The sequence below is a fragment of the Convolutriloba macropyga genome, chromosome 11, assembly GCF_964194025.1.
Source record: "Convolutriloba macropyga chromosome 11, txConMacr16.3, whole genome shotgun sequence".
NCBI lineage: Eukaryota > Metazoa > Xenacoelomorpha > Acoela > Convolutidae > Convolutriloba > Convolutriloba macropyga.
The window spans coordinates 2294329-2306716 of NC_134478.1; the positions used below are offsets into that span (position 1 = coordinate 2294329).

Sequence of the window (12388 nt, forward strand, 5' to 3'; positions counted from 1 at the left end):
ACGCCTAACCACTGTCCAAGAGTGCGATTCACCAAAGCTGTTTTGAGCAGACAATTTCATCGTGCAAAGGGCTGTTCTTAATCGCCCTCCCCCAACACCCGCAGTACTCCCTGCGCTATCTGGCGGTTGCGATGCACTCTTCTAACCCTCCCAACCCTACCCCGCCTAATCGCTTGACCCCACCACCCCCCCCCCATTGCTGAAACCCCCTATTCCGCTACCCCATCCCCCCATGCAAGCAGCTCTAAGCCGCACGTGAGTACTACCGAAATTTAGCTGCCTGCCGGTTGTTCGAGAGCAATTCGCCCGACGTTATCCGGTTGTCTGCGAAATTTTGTTTTACTTTGTTGTCTTATCTTTTAATATCATTAAGGACACTACTCTTAGGTTGCTACTGCGGATAAAGTTTTTTGATTTAATTTTTCGATTCAAAGGCCATGTTTTTTTACTCATAATAATTTAAGAAATAACGAATATTTGCTTATTCAGGTTTTTGTTATTCAGTTTGTTGTCTTATCGCTTAGCCGATTAATGTTTAATCTTTTAGTCGGTTTCTTCAGTTGCTAGTTTGATATGGAGGCTTACGTTAGTCGGTTTATTGATTTCGGCTCATAGCTAATGCAGGCTTTGACTTATACGCTTTTCATTTTGGTAAATTACTAGCGGTTTTTTGCGTTTTTTGAGTATCTGTTGTACTTATTGCTGTCTGGCCTCTTAATCTGATTAGTGACGGGTCTCATCACGTATTAGTCCGTAGGTATTGCTTTTTGTGATTTTTGAACTCGTCTTTAAAAAGTGATAGCGATTTTTTAGTTTAAGCATGTGCTGTTTGTATTTTTTGTTTAAATAGTTATCCTTAATGACAGGTTTCACGGGTTGAACAAGCCTTAACATAAGTGTATATCGTTTGTTTCTTGAGTTCAAAGGATTGTTTTATGGTCTTGACACTATTTCTTTGAATAAATAGTAGTTGATATTTCATTCTATCTTGATTTCTTGTGGTCTTATTGGTTAATGTCAAAAGTAAGTACTTATTGGCCGTCTCGTGTTTTTGGTCCATTGATTCACCCAAATGTGCAGCTAACGTTTTCCTTGCGTGAGGTACTGTTTGTTTCCGAAATGTTAATGAGGAGTAAAGGGAATAATAGAGGAATAGAAGATGTATGTGAATCTTGCCTTCATTTCTTGTTTTACTATTCTTTTATTAGCCATTGGAACTGCTAAAGAATTTTTTAACTTCTAATGTTTTTTTGCTGGGGTTAAGGATTTTTCCATGTAGTTTTGTGGCTTTCTTACTCCGGCGCCGATGACTTTTAATAATTCGCCCCTTTTTGCCGATTTCAGTTTTTGCCTCTTTTTGTTTTGTCGGTCATTGATTCGCAAAACGTTGATGTAGTGTGTACTCTGCCTAAAGATGCGTTCCGTCAGTTTTTTAATACGCATTGATGTTTTGGTGAGATTCTTTAAACACTAGATCTTGGAAAACAATTTTTTGTCGCTTTTAGATTTTTTTAATCAATTTTGCACATATAGGGTCAAGGGCTTTGTTAACTGTCTTAGTTTGATGCTGCTGTAAAGATGATAATTTTGCAAGTCGTAAGACCATTCATTTTTAATAGTCGGACAGCGATAGGTGGGGCTATTATTGGCCTTCTCTTGGTTTTTTAACAATTCGAAGAATTTGAATTGTATTGGGGCGCTGTCTTTTTTTAAGATCTGTTCACACATTTTCATGATTTGTGAAGTCAAATTGGAGTGGTGATTTTGATCACGCCGAAACAGCAAGTTAAGCGAAAAAGCGAGTGGTTTTGCGGCGTGAATTCTTTTCGCTCTAATTTTGAAGTAGAGTGTGAAAACGGTGTTTGAACAAATATTCGCTTTCTCGCTGGTGGTTTTTTTGTTCAGATGCGGCAATTTCACTTTGGTTTTTACTGTTTTTTTTCGATTTTTTGGATTGATTTTTTTTTTCTAAATGGTTTTCCCAATCCATTCATAGTTCATTTTAGGTATAGTTTTTTGTTTAGTCAATGAAATTTCTTTGAATTGTACGTCAGGACTTGTCCTGCTATGTTTTTTATTTTGTCGTCAAGATTTTTGTTACGACCATATGACGTCACAACCACTTCACATCTGCTTTTTGTTCATTCGTTCATGCAATTTCAACTAAAGTTCGTGCGTGATGTCATTTTTTGCTCTTAGTGGTGCGAGTTTTTTTGTTCATTCGCGTGATTAATCTTTTGGTCACACTTGACTTACTACCTCACTCTCAAAAATGACTTCTTCACTTTGAAATTGACTTTTATTTAATTTAATTCAAAGAGATAAGGTCAAATCGGTGCGTGTCACTCTAAATAACGGTTATTTGAGAGCAGCTAATAGAGTCAGCGGAAACTTATACAGATTTTTAATCAAAATATAACATATCAGCCTTCAATGAAAAGACGAATTTTTTTGGTCAGTCTTTTTTATTGTTTTTTGAGACCGCAGATCTACGAAGCTATTGCGGCAATTTTCTGGCAATCTGCCAGCTATGTTTTTGATTTGTACCTCAGGACTTGCCCTGCTTTGGTTTTTAAATTCGATTTACCTTTCGTTCATCTTTTTCGTTTTACATAATTCACGACTTTCACGTTTGACTGCTGACTTACCTTACGCATTGTTTCAACTGAATAGTTTTTAAATTCATTGAATTGCGTAATTTAATGAATACGGTCTATTTAAAAAAGCAAAATCAAAAACGGGAAAAACCAAGAGCGATTGCTAGTTGGCATTAGTTTTAAGCTTAGCCTTCAATTTAGAAGCTGAATTAACTATAATTTTAAAATCTAACTGAAACTGTACACCAAATTAGAACACTTTTTGATTCTTAGAAACAAATGCTGGCAATTTTTATCTATTCAGTCTTCTTTTTATGATGCAATCCCCATTTATGTCGAGTTTGTCAACGGCGGTTATTTTCGGGTAATTTGCCAGCTATGTTAAAGGTTTTTCGTTTATCGTCGCCGTCTCCATAACCTCCCTAACCTCAAGCCGGCCCGCTTTACTAACACGGCCCGTTTGTGAGAAATTCAGCCGTGTGTCGGCCATGTTTATAAGCGTTGAGTTTTGTCGACTAGTTGTTCAGCAATGCCTTCGTAACGATCTGTTCGATTGTGGCTGGCAGCTTTAACTAAACCAAACCCGTGTTTTGACAGCGAGTAAACAACAGAGTGCTCTTGTCAATGCGGCTGTGACAGCCAACGGTAAGTTGTGAGCCAAACAAGCAGTGCTCCTCAATTCTATGTAGTGCGTGATCTGGTCATACTCAGCTGCACTTCTTACCACTCTTAATTATTAATTGCTCTTGAACGAAGTTCATAACAATTATTGTAAACGTGTGTCTTTTTTTATGCAAATTTTTCGCTTGACAATTTTGAGCTTTTCTAGAAAATTCTTTGACTTATGAAGTGACCTTTTCACGCTTTTTCACCAAAATTAAGTGACTCGTAGCGCAGTGGTTAGTGTGGGTGGCCATGGAGCGAGAGGGCAGTGGTTGGAATCCCGGTGGGGTCAAAGTATTTTGCACCCATAAAGAAAAATTGATCTAGACTAAAGACCATGAATTAAATTGCCTCGCCTGTCGTTCAAGAGCAATTCTTCCGACATTTGTCGGTTTGTTTACACTTGATAACACAAGTAAACATACGTTTCAATTTCCATTTTTAAATGCTAATTTTCCATTTGAAAATGTTTGACAAACTTAACCAAAAAATTTGCGTCCTGAAGTTGTGATTTCTCAAACTTAATGATTAGTTGAACATGATATATTGTGCGTACAACAGAAGTGAGTGCTCATATGTAAAATTGGATAACTTCAATGAGAATTTAATCAACAGTACAGTACGATCAAAATTTTTATAAATTTTAGAAGAACAGTTGAAGCGTCCTTTTTTAACGAACCAAAATAAACGGGATGGGAAATTTTGAAATTAGCCTTTTACCATTTATAATTGGAGTTTGAGAACGTTGTTTACTTCTGTGGACGAGTGTGCTGTAAAGTTATTACTACTTCTACTACTAGTGCACAAGTTATATTCCCTTCTTCTTGTTATTCTCTTGTTTTCCACAAGTTGTTCACGTGGAGTCTCACCCGGACAACACAGCAGAACATCTTATGTATGCGTCATAAGTTTTGTTTTTATCCACACGCTAACAGTGATAAATCGATCGGTCGTGTCTATATTGACTGTCAACGTAAATCAGGTATTGAAGCTAGTCCGATGTAGTCACGCTCTGTTTGCTGCAGTTAAACAGTGGCTGAATGGATTGTAGCAAATATCACTCCATCAATCAATCATATTTGATGAGATCAAACAAATGTAAGGAAAGAAATGGCAATGACGAATATGGCAGAATAAAAGAGTTTGTTTTCCAGAGTTTCAATGCACATGTAAGCTGTTTGTCTCTCAGATACACTAGTGTCTCTTCTCTCATTCCATGACATTTTGAAAAGATAGCTCGAATCTTATTTTGCACTTCAAATTCATTTGAAAAACTTTGAAGATTCTTACATAAGACAAATGCATTTGAATTAACCAATAACAAAACTAAGCTGTATATTCCACATGAGAAAGATAGCGAAAAGTTGATTTTACTGGGATGAAATACGAATTTTTTGATTGCTCAGAGGAGTACTTTTAAGGACTTGGTTAACTTCAAATGTTTTATGGTTTGAGACAATTTTCTGATCAGAAAGCGATAACTTGAAACCATTCGTGTTTCTGGTGTGCTCTTGGTTTTGTTTTGAGGGAGGGAGAATCGAAGTGATGCTTAGCCCCTATTAGTGACATGATGGCGTTTTGTCAATTTTGCCCAGTTTCCAAGCTAGGGTGGCCAAATAACAGTTATGTAGTTCCACAATTATTCCTGTCATTTTAAATTTTGCCGCCAATTTGCTCACAAGTTGGTTTGTTTAACAAGTATCATAAAACCCTAATGGTCAGTGGACAAAGTTACTTTTCTTTGATGGAAAACATTTTTTCAAAACACATTTTTGGTGATAATAAGGATCACCTATATCGTTAAGGAAAAAGAAAATTTTTGGAAATTTAGATCCCAAAGATCAGTTAAGTTTTGAAAGGGAGCCAGCTGGTGACAGTGGAAACTATCGGGAAATATTACGCGCCCCCAACAAATTTCAGGACAGCTATCTATTCAAATTTAAATTTTGCCTGAAACAGGTATCCCAAATCAAAAATTGTGTTTTTATGACAGGATGTTAGATTAGTGGAACGGAAACAATTTAGTGGTTTATAAAAGTTGCCTGCATATTTTTAAATTCTCGTCAAAAATTTAAGATAATTTTTTGCTTTGTGCAGCAATTGAAATTGCCGATTTGTGCCCTATTTTTGAAAAACCCTTATTTTAAAATTTGGTTTCAAGTAAAATTTATTACAGATAATGATTAAATATCAGCAGTGTTCCGTCTGTGTCCAAATTACCAATAGATCTGACGTGTTCACTGTTTAAAATCATAGTTTCCGATATAAATTAAACAAAATTTTGCGGAAAACCTTAATTTTACTTTTAATTTTGGAAAAATTTGTTTGAGTAAAAAGTTTTAAGGTAATTTGCGTGATAGTTGGATCATGCGTGACCTTCTCTCACTCAATGGAATTGAGTGAGGCAAAGAGGACTTTAGCACTTTAAAGTTCAAGTTTAATTGAAATTGTCAAGTTTTAGTTAAAATAAATTGCGTAATGATATCTAATAGAACGCTTTTGTTGGGAATGAAATTTAACCAGCGATATCAATTTGTCTCAGTGTTTTTCATATTTTCGTAAGTGGAGTCGATAGCTCTGCTAACTTATTTTTTGTAGCTGCGAAGCTGTAAGCTGAGCGTAGCTATATTGCGGTGCTCTTGGTTTTTTGTTTCGTCGTCTGACGCTCTTTTTTCGTTTTACATTTGTTCACACAGCAGAGCTGAAAAAGTCAAATTTTCTGAATGATTTCTTCCTCTCACTAACGGCATTTGCGCGCGTGACGTCATTTTTCTCTCGCTTTAGCGAAAGTTTTTAGGTTAGTTGCGTGATTAGATTTTGATCATACGTGACTTACCTCACTCAATAAAATGACTTTTGCACTTTAAAACTTAAATTTAAATTGAATTTGTTTGAGGTCAAAGGAACTCATATGTGCAGTGAAGGTCCCTAATAAGAGGCTTCTATGGAATGATTTTTAACAAGCTTTATTAATTTATCGCTGAATGTTTTTTAGCCTAGTTTTTTGAGCGGCGCCGATTTTTCAATTTAGATCTGTATCTGTTTATCTCTATTATATGGCACGCAGGTCTATTCTTTCGCAGCTATTCCGGCAATCTACCGGCTATGTTCTTATATACAATATTTAATCAGTTGAATTCCATTTTTACATTTTATTTTATCGAAATTGTTTGAACAGTCCTTCTTAATTAGGACTAATGAACGCGATGCTAAATTACATTTTTCCAATTTAAGATTGAAGCTAGAACTTCATACACTTTCAAAAACTGTTCGACAACTTAACGTTATCAGAAAACTTTCTCCTTGAACACTAAATCAGACATAATAATTTGACTTACAATATAAATTAACTTACAATGAGCTCTAGATGGAGCCGAAATAATAAATAAGTAATCTAAAAAACAGGATGAAATTAGATGTTGTGCTTATACGCTTTCAATGTTCTTAACCCATTATTGATTTTAAAAAAATTAGAAATTAAAAAAGACCTAACTTTTGTTGTGCCCCGGTTTCAGTTGTTTTTATAGCTGCGAAGCTGTAAGCTGAACGGAGTTGTTTTGCGGTGCTCTTGGTTTTTTTTGTTTTGCCGTCTGACGCTCTTTTTTCGTTTTACATTTGTTCACACAGCAGAGCTGAAAAAGTCAAATTTTATGTATGACTTCTTCCTCTCACTAACGGCATTTGCGCGCGTGACGTCATTTTTCACTCGCTTTAGCGAAAGTTTTTAGGTTATTTGCGTGATTAGATTTTGATCATACGTGACTTACCTCACTCAATAAAATGACTTTTGCACTTTAAAACTTTCAAAATTAAATTGAGTTTGTTTAAGGTCAAAGGAACTCATATGTGCAGTGAAGGTCCCTAATAAGAGGCTTCTGTGGAATGAATTTTAACAAGCTTTATTAATTTATCGCTGAATGTTTTTTAGCCTAGTTTTTTGAGCGGCGCCGATTTTTTTTTCAATTTAGATCTATCTGTTTCTATCTCTATTATATGGCACGCAGGTCTATTCTTTCGCAGCTATTCCGGCAATCTACCGGCTATGTTCTTATATACAATATTTAATCAGTTGAATCCCATTTTTACATTTTATGTTTTATCGAAATTGTTTGAACAGTCCTTCTTAATTAGGACTAATGAACGCGATGCTAAATTACAGTTTTCCAATTTAAGATTGAAGCTAGAACTTCATACACTTTCAAAAACTGTTCGACAACTTAACGTTATCAGAAAACTTTCTCCTTGAACACTAAATCAGACATAATAAATTGACTTACAATATAAATTAAATTACAATGAGCTCTAGATGGAGCTGAAATAATAAATAAGTAATCTAAAAAACAGGGTGAAATTAGATGATGTGCTAATACGCTTTCAATGTTCTTAAACCATTATTGATTAAAAAATAATTAGAAATTGAAAAAGACCTAACCTTTGTTGTGACCCGGTTTCAGTTGTTTTTATAGCTGCGAAGCTGTAAGCTGAACGGAGCGGTATTGCGGTGCTCTTGGTTTTTATTATTTCGTTGTCTGACGCTCTTTTTTCGTTTTACATTTGTTCACACAGCAGAGCTGAAAAAGTCAAATTTTCTGAATGACTTCTTCCTCTCACTAACGGCATTTGCGCGCGTGACGTCATTTTTCACTCGCTTTAGCGAAAGTTTTTAGGTTATTTGCGTGATTAGATTTTGATCATGCGTGACTTACCTCACTCAATAAAATGCTCTTGGTTTTTTTTAAAATTCAAAGAATTTGAATTGTATTGGGGCGCTGTCTTTTTTTTAAGATCTGTTCACACATTTTCATGATTTTTGAAGTCAGATTGGAGTAGTGTTTTTGGTCACGCCCAAAACAGGAAGTGGAGCGAAATAGCGAGTGGTTTTGCGGCGTGAAATTTTTTCGCTTCAAATTTAAATTGGACTGAGAAAACGGTGTTTGAACAAAAATTCGTTTTCTCGCTAGTGGTTTTTTGTTCACATGCGGAAATTTCACTTTGATTTTTAATATTTTTTTTTCAATTTTTTGGAGCGGATTTTTTAAATTGTTTTCCTAATCCATTCATAGTCCGTTCTAGGTCTAGTTTTCCTTTTAGTAAATGAAAATTTTTTGAATTGTACGTCAGGACTTGTACTGCTATGTTTTTTGTTTCGTCGTCCGACGCTTTTTTTCGTTTTACATTTGTTCACACAGCAAAGCTGAAAAAATAAAATTTTCTGATTTTCTGTATGACTTTTTCCTCGCACTAACGGCGTTTGCGCGCTCGACGTCATTTCTCACTCTCTTTAGCAAAAGTTCTTTGCGCGATTAGATTTCGATCACAAGTGACTTACCTCACTCAATAAAATGACTTTTGCACTTTAAATTTAAAGTTTATTATGAATTTGTTTAAGGTCAAAGGAACACATACGTGCAGTAAAGGTCCCTCATCAGAGGCTTCTGTGGGATGAATTTTAACTAGCTTTATTAATTTATCGCTGAATGTTTGTTTACCTAGCTTTTTGAGCGGCGTCGATTTTTTCAATTTAGATCTGTCTCTGTCTATTATACGGCACGCAGGTCTATTCTTTCGCAGCTATTCCGGCAATCTGCCGGCTGTTCTTATTTTTTATACAAAAAGACTCTTAAAATCGCTAAAATTGTCTAATTCGGACAACGTGTACTGATATTCGCGCAAAAAATTTTCAACGCGGAAAGCAATAGCGTATACCTGATAGCGAAGACGTTAAATTCAAAATACTTATGGTTAGCTGCCCATTATTTTGTTTCGAATATTAAGCGAAATCTGGTAGATTTTCTGGAAATTTTTTTAAAAATAGATCGCTAAAATTGGTTAAAACTGGTCGAAGTCATCTCTCAATTTGCCGAAGTAGTTGAAACCCCCAATAATTTGCGGAACAATGGAAAGACCGTGATTAAGGCGCAGAGGAAATCTAGATAATTATTTGAGTTTTGTTTATTAACAAAAAAGCAACAGGTGCGACACATTGTTTGTGAAGGTAGCGGCAACTCGATGTCTGTTCAGCTGAGTACATGATTGTTCATGTGATTATCTCTGTGTACACAAAGCGGACTTAGTTGCACTTGCTTATTCGCACATGAGGGAAGTCTCTCGCTCTCTCTCACTGTCCTTGCACAGATTGGCTTACAGGCAGGTAGAGGGAGGGTGACTTGTAAAATGGGGTTTCAGGCAGTAGCAGCGATAGAAGTGAAAAGGAGGTGAGTGCCGCCAATGTGAACAACTCTGGTGGCCAGCAATCAGCACCTGCCAACAGTCGTGCCAGTCCCCTCCAGCAATCACAGCAGCAGTCTCAACAAAGTGCCGAGTTCCTTTGAGAACGCCATCCGTCTATTCTGTTGTGACTCATAGATTAATACTTCAAAATGTCTGCATTTTTTACGGACCGAACGTTCGCTTAGCAACAATCAACGTGATTCTCTGAAGCTCATCTGAAACAAAAGAAGTCATCCATAATTTACTGAAGAGTAGATGTGATTGGAGCTGTAGTAGAAGAGCCCTGTTGAAGGTATGACACCAGAGTAGTGAATTGCTTGATTGACTGCTGTTGAAGAGAGAAAGCATAGAACTGCTAAATGCACGAGAGATCCATATCATAGCCAATAACTGCATTGCACCTTTGTGACGATTGGTTTGACTCACTCTAATCACTCACAATTTATAACTCACTAACTAGTGTAACTGGGCACTGTTCTGCACCCTGTACACAATGCACAGCTCCTCCTGCTTCTATTTCACCAGTCTGATTACTTAGTTGTTTGTTCGTTTCGGTTGTTTGCTTCACTTTGCTTTTCTCACTCACGTCTCTTGTCTTCCCATCTCACCGAATTGAAAGTAATCTTAACGTCTTCGTACCAAGGAGTTACCACTGCGACAGAAACTAGATTTAGTAAAGCGGCTAAACCCTAGCAGTCAAATTGTGTGTGGATAGAAGTTGTTAACAGCCGCCTAGAGATAGCTATTTGTGATCTCGTGGTTTTACTTCAATCGAAGAACAATATTGGTTTTTGTAGAGGTTTTCCTAGAAATCGAGATTACTATTTGTTTAGACTGTCTCGACTTTGAAGCGAAGGCGCTGTTGATAAATTTTTGCTGATTGATAAATTATTTCTACTCATACGGAACGTTGAGTTTCTGGCTTTCTGATTTTCCTATATTTAACCGATGTTAATCATTTTTAAATCCATTTGGCCTAATTTTTTTTCTTTATAACTTCATTTTCTCAGTAATTTCGAGAACACATTGTGTTGATACAAATTGGCCAATGAATTTTAAGTGATAATCTCAATTTATCATAATTTCAAGTGAACTTCCAGATAGAAGTTTTATAGATATTCTCGATTTTGAGGATTATTCACATGCAGCAATGCAATTTCATCCGCTTTTGGCCAATTTTATTTAATTTTTAATTTAAAGAATTACTTGACTAGGTTGTTATTGAAGATCCATCTAAATCTACGAAACTCCTCAAATTTTGTTTCACTACCATTTGCTTTCAGTATCTTGTCCATTGAGAAAATTATTTGCAATTGGTTAGTCCCCGAAGTTGGTTAATTGCTCTCGAATGAATTTTCAAGCAATTATTGTAAACGTGAGTGTCTTTATTTTACCTCTCGAAGAGGAGTATTGGTATTTTACAGGTTTTTCCGAAGTATTGGTGTTCTAAGGGTTTATGTTTAGCTGAAGCAAGTTTGTTCATGACAGTAACTTATTGGACTTTAACTGCAGCTTTGTTACTAATACAGTAATTAGGAGCTGTCGGAAAATTTCATGGTGGAAAGGTCATTTTGAGAAGTTTGCTTCCTATAACAGTCCTTCTTCCCTACCCAAATTAATAGACACCACTCCCCACCCACCTACCTATTTACCCACACTTACCTACTCACCCCCACCTCTTGCCTACCCCACCCCCAACTACTTTAACGCCCACCAACCCAAATCCTTAAAAAATGCGTCTGCTTTTTTTTCAAACACTAGTTGTTTTAGGTAGGCAATTGAATTTTTTCTTTTTGATGTTTCCAATTTAGTTAGAACAGCGGCTCTTTCTCTTCCATATTTCTGTTTTAGAGGTGTTCTGATGGCTGTGTTTTTTTATGAAAAAATATTACTTGACGTTTTTTGCACTTTTCTTCTGGAGCATTCTTCGATTTCAGGAGAGACTCTTTTCGCTTGTCTAATTTTTGTGTGATCTCAATTGCTTGCACTTCTGGAAGTTCGTTGCTTTGATATAATGCGACTGTGAGCGATTGAGTACAAAAGCTGTTATGTGTTAGTCCTGCTTATCGATCGAGAGCAATTTATCCGACTTTAGTTGGTTTAATTTTCACATTTTTCTTGAAAACATTGAAAACAAGGTTTTTCCGTGACTGAGAACTGCTTTTTCAGTAGTTTTTTGCCTTTTACACGAGTTACACTTTTTTAGTTGTTTGTCTGGTTTAAAATCTCTTTGTTTGGAGTAAATGCATTGAACAAAACGAGCAAACAAAAAGAAGTGGGATAAAGAAATAAAACCCGGTGGTATATAGGAAAATGTTATAATAGACATGTTTGGTCTATGCTTTTCACCAACTTTTCTATGGTTTTGACCAAGAATGTAACTGTTTAATTGCTCTCAGATAAAGTTTGTTGCAATTATTTTGGTCCTGTGGTCTTTTTATGCGATTTTTTGCTTGAACAATATTTTAGTCTAATCTTTTTGTCTCTTCTGAAAAACGGGATAAGCAGTTAACGCCCGGAGGGCATCAAGTTCTCTTTCGGTTTTGTAGACTCTTCAGTATCCGATTGCCCAAAGCTCTTTTGGAGAGATAAATTCTTCGTGTGAATTGCGGTTATTAGAGTTTGACCCCTCCTCTCCCTCTCACACACACACACACTCACTCACTTAACGCCCGCCCTCTGCACATTGTTCCAGTTCCACCTGTAATCCAGTGCTCTCAACCCCCCACATTGTGGGCCACTCCTCCTTCCTAATTCGACCGTTTCTCAATTGCACGATGGGGAATTTATTTCTCTTTTTTTTATGCGTACGTGTATTATATGATTGTAAGATTTTTCTCAAAATTTTTGTTAATAGCTGCCGTCAGCCTCTCACCGGCTATTATTTAGGCACTCTC

General features: G+C 36.3%; 2 protein-coding genes across 8 annotated transcripts in view; one reads left to right on the plus strand and one right to left on the minus strand.

The window, feature by feature from the left end:
* LOC142349863 (proteasome subunit alpha type-6-like) overlaps positions 1-12388 on the minus strand; it is a 237184-nt gene that overhangs the window by 125872 nt on the left and 98924 nt on the right. The window lies entirely within an intron of this gene.
* LOC142349819 (segment polarity protein dishevelled homolog DVL-3-like) overlaps positions 1-12388 on the plus strand; it is a 91139-nt gene that overhangs the window by 72424 nt on the left and 6327 nt on the right. Inside the window, exons 12-13 of one of the 6 annotated variants that reach the window (XM_075401606.1) lie at positions 3195-3242; positions 9447-9783. The exons of 4 other annotated variants lie outside the window; for them this stretch is intronic. In XM_075401606.1, coding sequence (XP_075257721.1) covers positions 3195-3242; positions 9447-9592 — 194 coding nt within the window. In that variant the 3' untranslated portion in view covers positions 9593-9783. The remainder of the gene's footprint in view (positions 1-3194; positions 3243-9446; positions 9784-12388) is intronic. One more of the 6 variants, XM_075401608.1, reaches the window with a different exon arrangement.